The sequence below is a fragment of the Gallinula chloropus genome, assembly GCF_964237585.1.
Source record: "Gallinula chloropus genome assembly, chromosome: 1".
NCBI lineage: Eukaryota > Metazoa > Chordata > Aves > Gruiformes > Rallidae > Gallinula > Gallinula chloropus.
This window is the reverse complement of record NC_140085.1, coordinates 206,994,351-207,014,174: the sequence shown is the minus strand read 5'-3', so window position 1 is coordinate 207,014,174 and position 19,824 is coordinate 206,994,351. Positions and strand designations below refer to the sequence as shown.

The following is a 19,824-nucleotide window of genomic DNA, read 5'->3' as shown; positions in this document are numbered from 1 at the left end:
CAGCACCGCGTAGGAACCGCGGCAACGGCGGGTGTGGGCGCACCACTTCCCTGTTGATGCCCGTCAACGGACTCTTCGCCGCTGAGGCTCTTGGGAGTTGTAGTTCGAGCGCCGAAGCGAAGCCTCGCAGCTGGGCGGGGAAGGCAGCGTCTCGCGACTACGCTTCCCAGCAGGCTCGGCGCTGGGGCGGTGATCTGCCTAAGGCGCCCGGAGGCTCCGCGATGGCGGCAGGTTTGTAATAGAAGGAGAGGGGTGGCGGGCAGAGTGGGGTGTTGTTGTGGAAGTGGCGTGAGTAGCGGTGTTGGCGCTGCCGCTCCGGTATCTGTCAGGGACCGTGGGTCGGAGCTGTCGCGGTTCGAGCGCCTTAGGGGCGGGGGAGAGGCGGGGGCCGGCTGCGGGCTGGAGCCTCTGTGAGGCTTCGTGGAGCCGCGGGCTGGGGCAGTGTCCGTGGGGGAAGGGAGGCGCCGGGCCGGGCCTGGCCTCTCGGCTCGCCTGAGGAGTGTGCCTGTGCCGGTCTCCCCACGGGCGACTTTGGGGGGGGGGGATCCCTCCGTCCTTCCTCGACTTCCCGAGGCTTCAGCCCTGCCAGCTCTTTCCGTTGGCACGAAGGTGCTGCTGCCCTTAGGCTTTAGGGGAGGCTTTAAAATTCTACGAAAGGGTCTTCAAAACACGGCTAGAGATGTAGTATGTGAATCCTGCTTGAATTCGCCCATGCAGGGATCTCTGCCTCGCTGGGAAGCTTCCAGTGGTGCCTCAACGACAATTTTTCTAAGGGAGGTAGGCAGTTTTCCTAGCCAAAGTGTCAGACTTTGGTTGAAAGCATAAGCCCTTCTACTCTGGCGAGAGCTGGCACAAGCGGATCTCTTGGGCATGAGGGAGATGTAAGCGGCTGCTTCCTGATCGGCCAGCCTGTTGTGCCTGGGCTGCTCTGGTTGTCTGACCTGTGTCCCCAGGCCCCTTCTTTCCCCTGTGTTTCCCATGATGCCACATGTGTGAGCAGAGAGTTAATTGCGTGGGACCAGTGTGAGGTATTGTGCCTGAATGGTCAGGTCTTGCTTGCCACATCAGCAGCAGCTCTGTCTCTTTTCCTTCCTAAATGAGGAAATCACCTGAATTCATTCGTGTTTTATGATGCTTGAGTCATCAATTTTTTTTTTTAATTTTTTTAATGGATTTTTAAAGACAAGAAGCTGGTTGGGAGGAAGAATCGACAGCCAGCATGGCTAAGGAAGACATGAAAATAACAAGTGCAGCATAGAAATATGTCCAGTAAAATGCTTCTATTTAAATGGATATATTTGAAACTTTGCATTAATTTGTGAAGGTCCTGTGAGGGAAGTCACTTCCAGCTACTTGAATCACCTCTTTTCTTCTGTTACAGGCACTTTAAAAAACTGAATCTCTTTCTCTGTATCCCAAGGGGAATATTATACACAGCTCTTATGAAGTTTGAGATAATGCTAGCTGCACTCAAGTATGAAGATTAAAAGTTGGATTATGTTAACTTCCTGCACAGGAAGTGTTTGTTATTAGTTGTCCACATTGTACTGCCTAGGGAAAGGTAGAATGTGACTTATTTTTATAAATACACTAGGTTTTTTTATAGGAGAATAACTTTCTTTTATTAGGAGTCCATTGCTGTAGATTTCTTATTTTGTTTTTGTGCTTAATTTCTAGGTGCTAAAAGTAGTTAACCATCCACATTAAATACCTGGAACTTTGAAAGTTTTACTATCCTAACGCTGCATAACATAATATTGCTGTGCTAATGCTACATCAGCAAATAAATTGGATACAATACACAAGATGCCGACTGTTGAAGATTTGAGCAGTGAACAAAACTTCATTGCACATTGGATGTCAGATAGTTCCCGTGCTGGAGTCTTATTAGATCCTAGTTTTACTGGTTTGAGAATCACCAAAGAGAACTTGTTTTCTGGACCTGAAAACGTCAGAGCTTTCCCTGCTGAAGTATATCTTTCAGACAGCTGTTCCATAAGTGATGACTCCTTGTGTGAAGAAGGGTCTGGCAGCTCTTTTACACTTCAGCAATATACCACTGAAACATCCTTTCCAGTGGCTGCATGTAATGTAGAAGCCTCCAAGACAGACTTTGCTCATGGTGAAGTAGATCGTCGGAATAAATCTGATCACAGCGATCCACTCCTACAAAAGCTTGAACAGGTAAAAGTTCTAGAGTTCCTTTACGTACAGCATTTAAGGTTGTGGGTTTGTTTTTTCTTTTGTTCCTGCATATGATTTGTTGTACCTGAAAGTAAGCAAACTGTCTGCTTGTCTTGCAGAGCAAGCTTAAAGAGCAAGTGCTAAGCCACAGTTATGTGTGCATAAAAATTGGTGTCCTCATGATGTGTTATTAAGAGTCCAACTTGAGTTGATTCCAGCTGGCACAGTTTCAGGTTGAAAATGAACTTACATTCTCAGAATCCCTTTCCTTGGAAAGGTGCATGCAGTTTTAGTGTTCCTTTTTTTCTTCACTTGAAGCTGTTGAAATGGGGTACTGGTCATTACAGTGGTAATACTTCACCACACTCACAACATTGTGCAGTTGTATGTTGTATCTATAGCAACGTCTTCTGTTCTCAGTGTAGGCGTGTGAACTCATATACCTGGCTCTGAAAGTGATGAAATGTCTGGGATACTGGGACAAAAGGGCCTGTAATTACAGTGCTGTGATGTTATTGCTTTGTTCCAATGCTCTTCCCAGTTACTAGATATAAATTGTATTAGCTGAAATTGTACTTTTCAGATGCACTTTACTAAATCTTGCTCTTAATCCTTGAGAACTCACCTCCTTGTCTGCTCTGGTAGCACAAATACCTATGTCTGTTCAACTGTTTCAGTATCATCAGCGGTATCAAACTGTGGCTGACAGATATCAGCTTGTATTAATGGTATCTGAAAAGGAATTGTTAAATCTGCCTTGGAAAGTTATTGACAATCTAATATATAAAAATAAATCTGATGCTTGTAGTAGCGAATGTAGTTTTGTGTGTATGAGATGTTTTTCAGGTTTGTTTTCTGAGGATGTTATCAGAACAAGTAGAGGTATGATTGCTTTAATAAATCAAGTGAAGTGCCTTCTTGCATTAATGCCTTACTTGTGTTTTCACTGGAATTCTAAGGGACTACCAGAAGAATTCAAGGGAAGTTACTCTTTCCTGTTGGATGACAGGTGTGGTTCAATTGTTGATCTATGGAAGGATTTCGTCAGGTCTCCTGTCTTTCCTTGGGTGGAGCTGGAACTAGTACACGCGCATATGTTGGAGACAGAGGTGGGCATGGAGGCCCATCATCATTGCTGTAGTTTGGTAGGGCACAAGGCTGGTCTTGAGGGCCAAGGACTGCTGCTACACAAGAAAATGAAGGCTGGATAAATGAATTTAATCAGTATCTTTTTTTTTTTTTTTGGCAGCTTTTTTATTGTGATAAGAAGATCATAAGATAGGATGAGGGGCAATGGTTTTAAATTGGAAGGGGGAAGATTTAGACTGGATATTAGAAAAAAAATTCTTCACCATGAGGGTGCTGAGGCAGTGGAACAGCTTGCCCAGGGAAATGGTGGAGGTCCCCTCCCTGGAGGTGTTCAAGGCCAGGTTGGATGGTCTAGTGAGAGGTGTCTCTGCCCACGGCAGGGGGTTGGAACTTGATGATGTTTAAGGTCCCTTCCAACCCAAACCATTCTATACTACATGAGAGGCCACTTCAGGAGCTTTAAGTACTCTGATTTTGTTTTCCTCCTCTTATGGTCCTTTATATTAGTACTATTTAAATGTGAGATCTTGGGGAGAAAAAAACCCAAACAACCCACGCTTTTTCTAAAGCTGTAAATATTATAAAGTATTTAACATTTTATTAAAAATATGGCATATTAGACGTTAATGTGAAAAGAGCAGAATTGAATGGTTTTCCCATGCAGTACAAATGAATGTTCTGATTCCTACTGTTTGCAGATTAGTCAATTTAAGAATAAGAGTGGAACTGTTAATTGGGAAAAATGGAAAATAGCATCTGCATTCATAGACAGAAACACCTGAAAATGTTATTTAGCAAAGTTCCTTTGTGCTACACTTTTTATTTTAAAGATGTTCCATTAGCTGAAACACCTGTTGCCTTGATGACACTAATCCTGTGGTATGTTCTAAGTAAACCTAGCCTCTAATGCATTTGGGTTTTTCTTTAAAAAAGCTGAAGGAATTGCAACAACAGAAACAGGAACAGCTAAAGAAACAACAGATGGAGCAGCTGCAAAGGCTAATGGAAGAGCAGCAGAAGCTACTTAGCATGGTATCTGCCCAGACAGCAGTTCTTGGTAAGTTGAGAAAACAAGCATATGATGATGTACTTTGATTAAACTGAAGAATTTAATCTCATTTTCCAGTTAAAATCTGGAACTGTATTCAGTATTCTTCATCTTAAGGCTACTTGATTAGTCAAAGATAAATGCTGCATTGTTTAAGTGCTGGAAAGTTGACTGCTACTCTGGAAGGAATTTTTATAAAATGCCAACTGTCATTGTAACTTACTCAGTATGTGTTGTGATGGCAGCCCTTGTTTTGAAGAATGTATTTTAAGTATAAAAGTTAAAAACAAGCAGTTGCTTTCCTTTCTGATTAGCTGTATCTTGCAGTACTTTTGATTGCTTTGTGTCCCTGTATCCAAATGAAGTGGTTCTTCCTTCTTCGTGTTCGTGTAGCACAGATTTGTTCAGGTGATGAACTGGCCTGGGAAGCTGATCTGTACTGGAAAACAAACACTTGTAACTGGTATCACTTTTCCAGTCTCATTTGCTGTGTGCAAGGGGAGGGGACAGTGCTGGGCTGGAAAAAGCTTTTACGGATCAGCAGGGCTATGTTTGTGTGTCGTCAGTATCAGTCCAACCTGACTTAAGAATCTTTCTTTCACTTTGCCTATCTGAGATAATGAATTTAGGGCTTAGCATTAGGAGAATAAAATCCAGATTGTCTAATAAGTTATTCTTGATCAGTAACATAGGGCTGAAGGCTGGGTGATCCATCTTGCCATTATGTTCCATTTCTTTTCTCCTGTGGAATAGTGATGTTGCAATACAAATATAATATAACAAAAGCCATTTTTTCTTCTCATTTCATTTCAAGGCTATTCACCAGTGGCTGAAAGTCAAAAGCTGAGGCCTGGGCACCAATTGCCATCCTCTGGCTATCAGAATCACTTTGAAGATGGAGCTTGTGCTGCGATTGTTTCTCCACATACGCAAGACCAAGACAAGGATTTTTTACAGAAGCTAAGCAATAAAGAAGGCACCTCACCCTTGATGAACAGTATCCCAGAAGTGTCTCCCTGTGAGAGACAAGGTCTGGGTGTGCCTCTGAAAATGCAGAACGGTTTGAAAAACAAGGAAGACAAAGACATTACTGGTTAGTCACTTGTAGAAAGATAACTTGGTGTATGGTGGGTTTTTTTTCCCCTTATAGTTACCAAGCTGAATTTTCTGCTACTTATTGTGAAGGTTTTATACAAGTCTTGATTTACTTAATTTTTTGTTTGCTTTACTGACAGCATACAGACCTCAGAGTGTTCCTGTCCATAGGGAGTGTTGTTAAAAGCAGCAAAAGGAAAATGTCAGTCTCTTCTGTCTCTATCATATGCTTGTCTGTTTAGGGAAATAAATATCACTGTTTATATATGATAAAGACTGAGAAAAGGACTAATAATGACAGATATTGGATAGTGGTACAGTTCAGCCCAAACAATTCAGCTATTTTCACGTGGCAAATAACAATCTGTCCAGGGATACAGAATGCTTTCAGACCTGCTCTATTGTGAGGATTAGCAACTGAACTGGAGTTGGGAATCAAGATTGTGTGACAAATAGATCCCACCATATGACTAAAAATTGTTCGTAAATCAGAAGCAGTGCACTCGAGTTCTTCATCCTTCCTCCTCTTCTCAGTCTTATCGCTGGCACCAGCATCACTGCTGTGCCACTATGACTGGATAGCAATTTAAGGTTGCTGAAAACCTGTAGAGGTTTTAGGGAAAGGTTTGAGATTGCATTTCATCATCCTTCATACCAGCTTTAAAGCTCTTAATCAGACAGTTTGGTCTTAGAGGATGTGAAAGGTTGAATTGATGTTCATTTATATGTATATATACATGGGAAACAGAAGCTTGGTAAGAGAGTTCCTCAGTACAGAAAATGTCCAGTTTTGTTCAGTTATTTTATTTTTAAGCCCTAAATTAACGATAGCAAAATGAGTTATTTAAGCCCTATGGAAAAATTTTAATGCATAATTGGATGTTGCTTTAAAAAGAAAGCTCATATTCAAATAAGAATTAATTTGTGGAAATCTTAGGACTACTTCATGTAGGAATTCAGACTACATTATCACAAAGCTCCCTTCTGGTTTTAATCTGCCCTGAATGCTTCTCAAAGTATGAGCTGAAAATTGATTTGTTGTTGGGGGGGGAACCAATTAAAATTTCTAATTTCATAGGAAAACACATGTGGTGTCCAGAACAAAAGCCAGAAATATTAAGAGAGAGTGAAGATCTTCACACTGATCCTTTATGCACGGAAAGTGCAGATCTCTCTGAAAAGTCCACTGGAGGAAAACATTTGTGGACTAAGACAGAAGAAAGGTAATTCAGACCATTATTATACTCTTTTCTTTTTTTTTTTTTTTATCAAATAGATAACACAAGTTCAGTTGAATTCTGAGTCCTGGTTGAAAAACTCTAAGGTTCTCAATTTGTACAGCTTTCTCAGCCAAGGATTCCATTTTATTAGATACTAGAGACCTGTGGGAAGAAGGTCTGGCTTGAAATTGCTCATGCTGGGAAAGATGTGGTGTATTGGCCAAAGAGGTACAAAACCTGGGGTAATCACAGAATCACAAGGATGGAAAAAGAGGTTTAAGATCATCAAGTCCAACCATTCCCATCCTAAGCTAAACCATATCCCTAAGTACCTCATCAACCCTTTTTTCAAACACATCCAGGGATGGTGACTCAACCCCCTTCCTGGGAGCCTGTTCCAGGCCCTGACAACTCTTTCAGTGAAAATTGTTTTTCCTAACATCTAATCTGAACTTGCCCTGGGGCAGCTTTGTGCCATTTCCCCTTGTCCTATCCTGTCACCAGATCACTAAGTGATTGTTTAGTGTAGGCTTGGTATAGAAGTGGTTATAGTTACTGCGCCAAACTTGATTTTTCACAACCTCCTATCCACTGTTACATGGCAATAGTAGCAATGTAGCTTGTAAGGTCACATTATTACCAGGAGTTATGTTTGTCTAAACATCTGTATATAGCTAAAAGTAAGGATAGTAGTTGTGGCAGAAGCCTTCTCATGTGTAGTGAAAGCTTTATTTATGGAGTTGATAGAATAAAAGTAGTGGTTGCCTTTTTTTCTTTCTGCCTTGCCTGTGGGGTAATCACAAAACCAAGAAATGCTTGTTCCAGGCTGCAGTGAGTTGAGCCGAGCCAGCAATGCACCCACCCAATTGCTGAGCTCACTCTGGCCCCTAGAGCAGAATGGGAAAGGGTATCACAGGAGCAAACTTGAACTTGTGAGTTGAGATAAAAGCAGTTTAATAAGGAAAAGAAAGAGGGGAAAAACCACAAGTGATGCAAAGGCTGTCACTTTCCACCTCCCACAAGCAGACCGATACTCACCTGCTTTCTGGTTTGTGGAAAACCAAGCCCCCAGGTTTTACTGCTGAACATGATGTTACATTGCATGGAACGTCCCTTTGGCCAGTTTGGGTCATCTGTTCTGGCTGTGTCACCTCTTTGCCTCTTGCCCACCCTCAGCCTTATTAATTGAAAAGCCCAAGAAAGCTTTGATGCTGTGCAAGTAGCATTTGGTAATAGGTAAAACATTGGTGTGTTAGCAACACTGTTGTAGTCACAAATCCAGGACCCAGCACCATGTGGACTGCTATGAAGAAAGCTCACTTCATCCCAGCCAGACCCAGTACCAGGCTGTGGAGGAGGAAGAGTATCAAAGGGGGAGATAAGGAATGTGATCTCAGTAGCTTTACTGAGTTGGAAGGTGACACTGGAGAAATTGGCAGTGTGACTAAAACATGAGTGAAAATTTGGTGCTCTGGGCAGAAGAAAGGCTCATTGAGAAAAGTAGTGAAAGAAGAAATGGCAAAACCTGCATAAGCTTTTAGATATGTATATGGTCTCAGGTTGTGCTAGGGGAGGTTCAGATTGAAAGTTAGGAAAAATTTAATCACTGAAAGAGTGGTGAAGCGTTGGAACAGCCTGCCCAGGGAGGTGGTAGAGTTGCTGTCCCCATGGCAGTTCACAAAAAACGGGTAGATGTGGTGCTTTGGGAGATGGTTTAGTGGTTATGGTGGTATAGGGCTGATGGTTGGGCTTTTGATGATCTTGATGGTCTTTTCCAACCTTGATGATGTGATGATTCTTTATTAACTGTAGTGGGGATATGAGAAATCATTTCTCAAAAGAAACAGTGTTACAATGCATTTCTCAGATTAACTTTGACCAATGTACCTCATAATTTTTCATTTTCTGTGTAATTACGTCGGTCTTTGAATAGCAACGATGTAAACACAGTTATTGTACACAGAAATAAGACTTGATTTTTGGGGTTTTTTTAATTACAATAGACCTATCAAAACTGCGATTCAGGAGAAGAAACAGACGTTTGAAGAATTCCTGGAAGAACAGCTACAACTAGAAGAGCAGCGTCTGGAGCAAACCCAGAAGCTACAGGTTTGGGTTTTTTTTTTTTAACCCTTTTTGTTCTTTTGATATTGTGCCACGATGCGATAGGTGCTTTAAGGAAGCTTACAAGGAAGATTTAGCATCAAAAGCTGACACTGAATGCAACATGCACATTCTCCAAAATAAAACAATAAGCCCCAAATACTTCACTTGCTTAAGATGTTAATGTTTTATTAATGTTTATGAATATTTTAAGTATGGGGATGCAGGGGGAAATGGGCAGCCCCTTTTCAGTGCTCTGTGGGGATAGGACAAGGGGCAATGGCTGCAAGTTGGAGCACAGGAAGTTCCGCACCAACATGCGGAAGAACTTTTACCCAGTGAGGGTGACAGAGCCCTGGGACAGGCTGCCCAGGGAGGTGGTGGAGTCTCCTTCTCTGGAGATATTCAAGAACTGTCTGGACACCTGTCTGTGCAATATGAGCTGGGGAGCTGCTCTGGCAGGGGGGTTGGACCCGATGATCTCTCGAGGTCCCTTCTAACCCCTATGATTCTATGATTCTGTGTCTTTAGAAATCCAGTAGAAATGTACTATATAGATTCCTGTTTGTACGTGGGGGTTATCTGAAGAAATTTTTAAACTGTGTAAGAGGCTTTTTAACACTTTGTGTTTTACTTTTCCTTGCCCCCTTTCAGGATACAAGTGGATCAGCTGTTCAAAAACCAGTGATCAAGCGACCCTTCTTAAAGAGAGGAGAAGGCTTAACAAGATTTACCAATGCCAAATCTAAAATTACAAAACTTGGAGAAAACACCCCGAAACTTCAACAAAGGGCTTCAGATGACAGAAACATTATGAAAGTAGAGAGACTGCGAATACAGAAGAAAACTGTGACTCCTGGCAAAGAGCTTGTTCCTGAGAACCCTTTTGTACCACATAAAAAATACAACCACCCTGATAAAGTTAAACATTGTCCTGTTCAGAAGACCCTGGTACTTGGGAATCACAATGGAAAAAATATCTCACCATTAGAAACAAGAATGCAACCAGGAAAAAATCATGATGGACAGGTGAGGGATTGTGTCCCATCAGAAATTAACAACAAAATAGAAAATAAAGAGAACACTGTAGAATTTGCCAAGCCCAACATTGGCAAGTTTGAAAACAAATTACCTGGCACAGAGAAGCCTCAGTTGTCTCATGAGCTGGCTGGTGCCTTTTCTAATTCTAAATGTCCTGCAGGTCACTCCACGAAGGATCCAGAACTGTCTTTTGAAGTTTCATTTCAGAATAAGCTGGAAAACTGGGAAAAGGAAAAAGAAAAAGAGAATCTAGAACTAGATGAATTTTTGTTTCTAGAACAAGCTGCAGATGAAATATCGTTCTCAAGTAATTCCTCCTTTGTGCTGAGGATCTTAGATCAAGATCAGCAAATTTTAAAAGGCCGTAGAATGTCTTCTACCCCTGTCAAGGCAAAAGAGCAGCAAGTAAAGGCTCTGGCTGTTGAACTTCTAAATATGAAAAATAAAAAGACAGACTGTGTGACACAAGGAAATATGAATGATAGAGTGCTTCTGCCTCTAGTCTCAAATTCAGGAGGAGCTTGTAGAATGAAGGATCCATTGAATAAAGCAGATAGTGCAGTATTTCCAGCTTCTTCCATGACAGCAGTTCCTGCTTTAAAAGGTAATCACTGGGCTGTAAGTGAAGGTGAGGACACTAGTGATAGGACTACAGATTCTGAGAGTGAATTTGAGACCACATTAAAGCATGAAAGTGGCGATGCCAAGACATCTTTTACGAGCCACGGGGAAAGTGATCCAGAATCTTTTGATTGTGGAGGTTCTGTTACAGACATCAGCAAAGAAAGCAAAGATGGAGATGCTGACCTTGGCTTGGCAGACAAAGATTGCAGTGCAGTGTCAAAGCAAAAGATCAGCAAAGCTTCAGACCATCGGAGAAGCATGTCTTGTATAAGCAGGAGTAAGTTTGAGTTTGATGATGAAAGAACATGGAGTGATCTTGAAGAAAATTATGTTAACAGTGTTCTACCTGAAAAATCTACTAAAATACCTTTACAGACAGGCTTTTACAGTAGTAATGATACAGCTGTCCCAGATAAATTAATAAAGAGAAAAGTTGCCTTAAAGAGGGAAGATGAAATGTCCAAAGACTCTGCAGTGGACAGTCACTCAAATGGGCCTCCTGTCTCAAACCTGATGCTGAAACTATTTCCTTCACTGAAAGCGAAACAGAAGAAAGGCTGTCCTGCAGAGCGTGAGATCAAATCCAACGTGGAAGAGGAGCCAGGAGGTGAGAGAACAGCAGCTGGTAAGAAATGTTGAAGAAGTTTTTCCTTCTAATGCTTAAGCTGCAACCTGACATTACACCAGAGGGTGTGAGTACAGACTTCTGCCGCAGGGAATGGCCCTGTTCTCACCTTTCCTCTGCTCCCTGTCACATGCTTGGTGTCACACCCAACAGTTATGCAGCGTGAAGGATGAGTAAGACCAGGGAAAGCTTTTTTAATTTTATTTTTCCTGCAGGCTAGTTTTGTGTCAGACCAGCTCCTTGAACTAACTTGATCTGGAGCTGCTTGATCACTGTTTCCAAATGAAGTGTCAAAAGCATCCTGAAAACAAAGTGGTACCTCCCCCTTCTAGCGACAGTGTGTGTTCATACTACAGTAGGGTAATGCTGTGCATGGTTAGGTTAGCTTGTTCCCCTGAAAAAATAAAAGGAGGTGGCAGCCCTGTCTGATTTCTGACAGTAGTACAGCATCTAGAGAATTCCCATGGGATATGGGAAACATGGATTAATTTTTCTGCTTTACCCAAATTGATTTTGACCATATGGTGTTGTGTTTATGTGAGATCATAGACTCCCAGACTGGTTTGGGTTGGAAGAGACCTTAAATATCTAGTTCCAACCGCCCCTGCCATGGGCAGGGACCCCCTCCCCTAGACCAGGCTGCTCAAAGCCCCATCTGACCTGGCCTTGAACACTGTCAGGGAGGGGGCAGCCACAGCTTCTCTGGGCAGCCTGTGCCAGGGCATCACCGTCCTCATAGGGAAGAATTTCTTCCTTACATCTACTGTAAATCTCCCCTCTTTCAGCTTAAACCCATCACCCCTTGTTCTGCCACTATACTCCCAGATAAACAGCCCCTCTTCAGCTTTCCTGTAGGCCCTTTTACATGCTGAAAGACTGCTTTAAGGTCTCCCTAGAGCCTTTTTCAGGCTGAACAAGTCTTCATAGTAGAGGTGCTCCAGCCCTCTGATCACCTTCATGACCGTCCTCTGGACCTGCTCCAACAGCTCCATGCCTGTCTTTGTACTGGGCACCCTAGAGCTGGATGCAGTACTCCAGGTGCATGGTGCTTGGCTGTTGGCTGGGGCTAAAACCACAACATACAGTGTTTGGGATACTCCAGTAAATAGTGCAGAGTGCTTTCAAGTATCACTTCTGTCTTATCTGACTAGTAGCATTTTTACAGTATTACTGCTGTCTCTAAAATCGTATCACTTCATTGCTTGTTTTAAACCGTTGTGTGATAATTGTTTACTTCAGTCTCATGGAAGCTGCTTAGATAACTTGCATCTTCTGTTCTTCAACAGGGAGCACTGTAACATCCCAGTTACTGAGGGAGAGAATCATCGAATTGGAAATGGAAATAGAGCGATTCCGAGCTGAGAACACAACTCTGACTAAACTCCGTGAAGAGCGAGAGCGTGCCTTGGCCAGCATCAGGTAGCTTGGAATGGAAACCTTTTGGTGGGTTCACTTATGTAGTATGTTCCAGGCTGTTGGGTTATCCAGTTGCCAACAGTGCAAGTAAATCATTGGAGACAGAGGTCAAGAAACTGGTTGTTGCCGTTGGGGGGTGTGTATTATATATGTGTATATATATACATGGAAAAACCCATAACTATTACTCTCAAATTATAATACTAAGAGCCACTTCTAGTTTCATGTGACAACCCTAAAGGCTGTTCTTGGGAGAATCTGTGTACTTCTGAGTGGTAACACAGTCCTAAATTGGTCTTGCAAAAATGATCTTCATGCTACCACGATTGATTGCTCTTCCTTTGGATTGGGGAATACTTTCATTTGAAGTGGGCGACTTAGAAGTGATGTATAGAGCAGACAGTTTTCCTCAGGTGACTTAAACACAGCACACCTATTCCTAACAAAGTCAGTTCTGGTTTGTTTGGAAACAGCAGCCTGTAATACCACTTATAGGTAAACCTTCCTGTGGGTAATGAGTGCTGGACTGGAATCAACAACTGTGAAATTCAGTCTTCCTTTTCTTCCCTAAAATCTAGATTTAAAGTAGTATTGTGCTAAAACAACAATTTTGCTTCATAATTATAGGAAAGAAATTGCAGACTTTCAACAGCGGAAAGCCCAAGAACTGGCTGAAATAGAAGAATATAAAAAAAAGGAAATGAAAAAACTGCAAAAGGAGCGTAAAGTTTTTGAAAAGTATACCACAGAAGCTAGAGCCATTCCAGATAAAAAGGAACGGGATGAAATTCAGGTATAAAAATCCCTTATTCTTCTGGTTCACGTAAATCCATTTACAGGCAGTCAAGAACCCAATTCTAACTTGACTGAAAGGTTGCAGGTGATTTCAAGATGGGAACTGTTAGTAGACGTGGCTTAATTGAGGAAGGACCTATGGTCTTAATGATGGTTTTTGATGGTTTTAAGGTGAAAATTCCTGATGGGCTGATCTTTTTGTGACGTTTCCACACTAAGAACTGATGACGATGTATCCTGATCTTCAACTTTGATACAAAGTTACCATGGTTAATATTAAGTTATGAGGTTTTGCCCATGATAGTGGGTTGAAGTGCAGGCTACAACTGGACTCGAGTTGTATCCTGTCTGTAACTGTTGTACAGTAAATGTAGTCATCTTCTACAACATTCAGTTTCCTAAACAAAATGTATTGGAGATGTAAGAAACATCATTGCTCTTGACAGCACAGAACTGGGAGAGGTGCCTGGCACACCAGAAGGCTTCTGCTGCCATTCAGCAGGATCAGGACAGGCTGGAGAGTTGGGTGGGGAGAAATTTAATGAAGTAGAACAAGGGCAAGTGTAGGGTCTTGCATCTGGGGAAGAACAACCCCAGGTACCAGTATAGGTTGGGAAATGGCGTGTTGGAGAGCAGTGTAGGTGAGAGGGAGCTGGGGGTCCTGGTGGACAGCAGGATGACCATGAGCCAGCAATGTGCCCTCATGGCCAAGAAGGCCAATGGCATCCTGGGGTGTATTAGAAAGGGTGTGGTTAGTAGGTCAAGAGAGGTCCTTCTCTCCCTCTACTCTGCCCTGGTGAGACCACACCTGGAATATTGTGTCCAGTTCTGGGCCCTTTAGTTCAAGAAGGACATAGAACTCCTTGAAAGAGTCCAGCGCAGGGCCACTAAAATGATTAGGGAGTGGAACATCTTCCTTGTGAGGACAGGCTGAGGGAGCTGGGCCTCTTTAGCTTGGAGACTGAGGTGACTTTGTTAATGTTTAAAGAGCCAGGAGGACAAGGGGCAGTGGGTGCAAGCTGGAGCATGGGAGGTTCCATGTGAACACAAGGAGAAACTTTTTCACTGTGAGGGTGACAGCACTGGAACAGGCTGCCCAGGGGGGTTGTGGAGTCTCCTTCTCTGGAGACATGCAAAACCCACCTGGCTGTGTTCCTGTGTGATTTAGTCTGGGTGGTCCTGCTCTGGCAGGGGGGTTGGACTAGATGATCTTTTGAGGTCCCTTTCAACCCCTAACATTCTGTGATCTGTTCATTCCTTCATTGCCTGGAGTATGGTGCAGGAGATGTACAGACAGGTCCTGTTACATGTCACACGTGGATTTCCCTCTTCCTTCACTACAAATTTTCCTTACATAACTCCAAGAGATTGAAGTACCATTTGCTGATCTGGTTGGACAGATTCACATGTGGTTTCATTATGTCCTCCCTGTCTCCTGCACCAAGGTTTCTGAAGGGCCCACTCAGGTTAAAGATGTCATGTTTCTGTCTTGAGTGGATTTGTGCTGGCCAATCTGTGAAGCATAAAGGATGCCAAGAGGGCCATAAAGACGCTTCCTGTGAGGGAATCTGAGCATATAAAGTTGGTAAAGCAAGTAATACGTCTTTCAAGGAAGGAAACTCCCACCTTTCACTCTGCCCCATTAAGCTGGTCTTATTTATTTTGGCACACTTATGTGGGGCTGGGTTTTTTTTTCTTTGCTTGTATTTCTATTTGAACATTAAATCTACTTAAAAATGAAAGCTCTGATTTACAAAGATGTGTTTTTCTAAGGCTTTAAAACAGCAGATCACAGAGTTACAGGAAGATTTAAAACGAAAAGAGGCAAAATGGTCAACCACCCATCGACGCCTGAAGGATCAATTAGAAGCTTTAGCAAACGAGAATATGGAGCTAAAAGAGGAAGTCAAAATTATGGAGAGGTTTCGTCTGGAAGCCTGGAAGAAAGTAGAAGCTGCTGGAAGCAAGAGGAAAATAGAAAACTCTGGGATGGCTCTAAAAAGAGCAGAATTTGTAAGTTGTCAATCCTGGGGGTTTAATTTCCTATGTGTAAACACTCAGGCTTGGATCATAAACATAGAATCCAGTAGCTACAGCCTAGATGTTTGCTCTTAATTTGCTGATCTTGAAACTCCCACAGTGGTGACAGGCACAGAATTTTGTGAAGGTCACATTCTCTCCAAATGTGAATGTTCACAATGTGCAGCATCCATTCTGCCAAGGAACTCGCCTTAGCCATTCCAAAGGCTGGAATTAGAAGAATCCCAGATGGGATCTAACCTGTGAACCTCTGCACCTTAAGGATCAACCAGGCAGCCCAGGCAGCTCCCTGTTGTCTAAAGCAGTTCTGTTTCGTTTCAGAACTGTATCTTCAGGTTGCTTGCCCACAGTCACGTTCTGCAGTTGTCGGTATTGAGCTGGCAGAGAGATGAAGAGCTCCTTGGGCTGTATCACACAAACTTCTGCTGACTGAAGAGTTTGTGAAGAAAGCTTCCAGTGGATGTCATGCTGTGTGGCATATAAGTTTTGTTGCTGCTGTATGAACTGATGTCCTGTAACCCACCAATGACTTCCTCTCTTGTAGTGTCCACCGAATAGAGGCCCAAAAAGTGACACTGCTGCTCCACTTCTTCCAGTACAGAAGAGCAGCAAGATCAGTGGCAAAAGTTACTCACAGGCAAAAGGTACAAACATTTATGTCATCAGAGCATTCTGTTGCCTCTTGAAAATAAAACTAACTTGGATTTCTGCTCTTATTAAAAAGCATGCCTCACAGGGAGATACAGTGGTAGTGGACTTGGGCAGATGGATAGATACCTCCCAGGGTAAGATTCTGGAGAAAGCTGTGAGACCATTCCGGTCTTGTGGTCATGTTTGGTGGTCTGGGACATACTGGAAGCTCTGTTCATCAATCCAAAAAAGGCTTTTATTATTGATGTTGTCCAAGCCACGGATGTTGATGACTGTTGATAGCAATGGAACTGCTGTGTCACTTCAGAACCTTCTGTTACCAGGATCTGTGATCATGTGGGCACCAGTGTAGTGGGTATTCCTTCACAGTTAGGAGCAAATGCAGCTACACCCCTTCCTAGCAAATAATCGCATATGGGAAAGCAACTGGAGGGTACTTCCTGACAGCTCAACCACCCATTGTGCAGTCTGCTAGAGGAGTACGTTTGGAATTGAAGCCTTTGCTGGGTTTGATAATCTCTCTGGTGTGCTAGGAAACACATGGGGAAAGTCTGTCAGTCAGTTCCTGTTAAAGGTTTTATTAGTTTTCTTTTTTTCACTACAAGGCACAAGTAAAAATGATGCCTGAGATCCCTGAGGGGGGCAATCCTTTGTAAATCTAGAGAGGAAACAAGAAAGTGCAAGTATTATGCCTGTTGCAGGGATTCTTCGGTTGTAGCTTCTCGCTGACCTGTGAAGCAACAATCTACCCAAGGGAGCTGGCTTACACTGCCTCTTCTCAGAAATGCGCTGCTTTCCGTTTGCGCCGCGCTCGCATAACATAGGGGTCCTGCACAACTCGACCTCCTGTACAACACTTAAACTGAACTGCAGTTTTACTGTGCAAAGTTACCATGTTACTTCTGTCCCAGTAGGAAAGCTGTCCAGAACACCCACATCAGCACCAGCTCATGACAGAAGCAACTCTGAGACTATGACAGATGATTCTTCCAGGACTTCTATGGTAGTAAGTCCTGCATCTTGACTTTTAAGGGGGGAGGGTAAAACTTAAATAAAACTTGAAGTATCTTGTGGGTGATTGGTGAAGCTGTTGACTCAACTGTTAGGTTCTTTTATTGTCACTACTCCCAGGACTGGCTATGCAGTAGTCAACGCAGAATGTTTCACCTGGGTCCAGTAGTTGCAACATTCCTTGGCTGGGGACAGAGAATAAAATAATTATCTCCTGCTCCCTTGAATTCTGCAGGATGGTTCGCTTTGGGAGAGGGGAAAAAGATCAATGTTTGTATGTTCTACAAGTCTTGTATGTAGTTGAATGAGTTCTTACATTAATTGCTGTAGACAGCGTTCAGGCTTTATGAAACTTCATCAGTCATTTCCCACCTTGATATATACGATTTAAGGTGGGTGAGCACTATGCTACAATGTACCACTGAATCCCACTTTACTCCAGACTGCAGCTGACCAGAGACAACCGATTCTTGCCCAGTCTCATTCTGTCTTCCTGCCTGAATTATACTGAGTTGCCTGAAACCCAGATACTTTATGCATTCCTGTACTCATCTTTCTCCCCTGATGCTCCTTTCTTAAAATACCTGTCAGTCTAGGAAAAAACCCAACATGTATAAAGATAGAGCTCGATTTGGGATGCTGCTTAGCTTATTGTTGCCATTTCAGGACACTTCTAGTGAGGCTCAGGTGTCACTACCAGCTGGACCTGCATACACAGACAGTGAAGAGATAGAGAGAGAAACCGCTTATCCCGATGGGAAGGTACGAGAGCTCGGCGCTGTGAAATCCCACACGACAGCAGTTGTGAGAGAGGAGTGAGTATGTGAGTGTGGTGGCTCACTGCTGCTCTCTGGTCCTTAGGTTGAAAAGGTTTTGAAAAACGGCTCTCACCTCATATTTTTCCCCAATGGGACACGGAAAAAAGTGGGCTCTGATGGGAAGACTGTAACTATAACCTTCTTCAATGGGGACGTGAAGCAAGTGACGCCCGATCAAACGGTGGTACGTATCCTGCATCTGTGCCCACGCACGGACACAATGTCTCACTAGTTCTGTTAAATCTGAGCTGTTTTCTGCAGGTTTATTATTATGCTGATGCTAAGACCACACACACTACGTACTCTGATGGCTTAGAAATCTTGCAGTTTTCAAATGGACAAATAGGTAAAGCAACCCTCCACCCCAACAAACTCTCCAGCTGCTGCCCATGTATACAGACCTGTACTTAAGTAACGAGCACACTGTCTCAAATTACATTTCAGAGAAGCATTATCCTGATGGCAAGAAGGAAATTACCTTCCCTGATCAAACAATCAAAAACTTGTTTACAGACGGGCAAGAAGAAAGTATCTTTCCAGACGGTACCATCATTCGTACACAGCGGTAAGCTGTACCCCTGGGGTTCCCTGGCCTGTTGGTGGGAAGGGAGCAGTTAGGGCATGTGGGCAGAGGCAGCATGTGGTGACACTTTATTTCTAGAAGCTTCTGTTTGAACATACTGCACTGTGACCATGTATTTACTGTTTGAAATGTTGGTGCTTAACAAAACAAACAGGCTTTTTACAAGCAATTTTTTCTTAAGTTCTTCATTTAGGTTTGCAAGTTTAATGTTTGCTCTGAGATTAAGCTTAAGCCTAAATATAACGCTTGCAATGGTGGATTTTCCTTTATTTAAACACTTGTTTGCATTTATTTAATGCAGAGATGGAAGCAAAACTATAGAGTTCAATAATGGCCAGAGAGAACTGCACACATCCCAGTTCAAGCGACGGGAGTATCCGGATGGCACTGTCAAGACTGTGTATGTGAATGGCCAGCAGGAAACAAAGTATGTGTCTGGGAGAGTGAGGGTAAAGGACAAGGATGGGAATATTATCATGGACACAAAGCTGTAGGTAACATCAGAACTGCTAGAGATACTGGCACACCAGCAATAAGTGTACATTCCTGTAAACAAGAGCAGCCCTTTATGCCTGTTGTGTACATATTGTTTATAGTTTTCCTGAAATAAATTTATTTTTCAGAGGGTGTTAATACATCAGAGTTTTTTCTAGTTTTTCCCTGTTTTTGCTTTTAAGCAGCAGTTTATTGCCTCAGTCTTCTGTCATATAGAGTTTAAAGGAGGGGGGTTTTAATTCCAACAGCCCTAAATTACCTTATTTTAAACATCAAGAAGGAGGACTCTTCTATTCAAGATAAGCAGTTGTGCTCTAGCAACCCAGATGTGGTGAAATACAGCAAGTGGGTGTATACCACAGTGCCTGGGTATTGGTTTACTTACTGCTTAAGAGAGCAGGCAAGTGGCAGGATTCCTTTTCAGTTAGCCTTAGGCTGTCCTTCCCTCATCATCTTATTTCTCTTCATCTCAGTTAGGGGGCAGCACCATTAGCAGACCCCCCAAGTCTGTTTGGTGAAGTGCTCTCCTGTATTCCCAAGGCTAGGAGAGGTGAGGCTGTGGGGCAGGCAGTGCTCCAGGCTACGTGGAAGTGTCAGAGGAAGCCCTAGGAATTAACATAGGTGACCTCATACAGCTCTTCCACCCAAGAGACATTCTTAAGTTCGACTTTGAAAGTCTTATTTAAAATTCTGCAGTACCTATAAGCAGAGCGATGCTGCTGCAGTGTAACCCTCCCCTCCAGCAGATGCCCAATAGTGCTTCCTTCTCTGGCACAGTGGAAATGACTTTCTTCCCCTTGTCACCCCCACCTTCTGCTTTCTCCTGGGTGAAAGCAAGCTCCATAGTTACTGGGCCTGTGACCTTGTTTACTCAAGGGGTAAATCAACATCTAGTAGTGGGAACTCTGCTCACTCACAACTCTAAGTTGCTTGGTGGGGTTAAGAGCAGGTCCTGACAATCTTAAACAGCAGCTCTTTGGTAATTC

General features: G+C 43.0%; 1 protein-coding gene across 1 annotated transcript; it reads left to right on the top strand.

Moving 5' to 3' along the window:
• Positions 1 to 1,806: 1,806 nt before the first annotated feature.
• On the top strand, positions 1,807 to 18,966 carry CPAP (centrosome assembly and centriole elongation protein; the record flags this gene model as incomplete). The annotated part of the gene is made up of 16 exons (XM_084279581.1): positions 1,807 to 2,184; positions 4,207 to 4,330; positions 5,136 to 5,351; positions 6,495 to 6,639; positions 8,640 to 8,745; positions 9,394 to 11,011; positions 12,316 to 12,448; positions 13,073 to 13,238; positions 15,014 to 15,253; positions 15,825 to 15,924; positions 16,843 to 16,937; positions 17,609 to 17,704; positions 17,804 to 17,944; positions 18,022 to 18,106; positions 18,205 to 18,325; positions 18,645 to 18,966. 16 exons carry the CDS (start codon positions 1,807 to 1,809, stop codon positions 18,835 to 18,837), a joined length of 3,957 nt encoding a protein of 1,318 aa, XP_084135707.1. The 3' UTR covers positions 18,838 to 18,966.
• Positions 18,967 to 19,824: the final 858 nt, after the last annotated feature.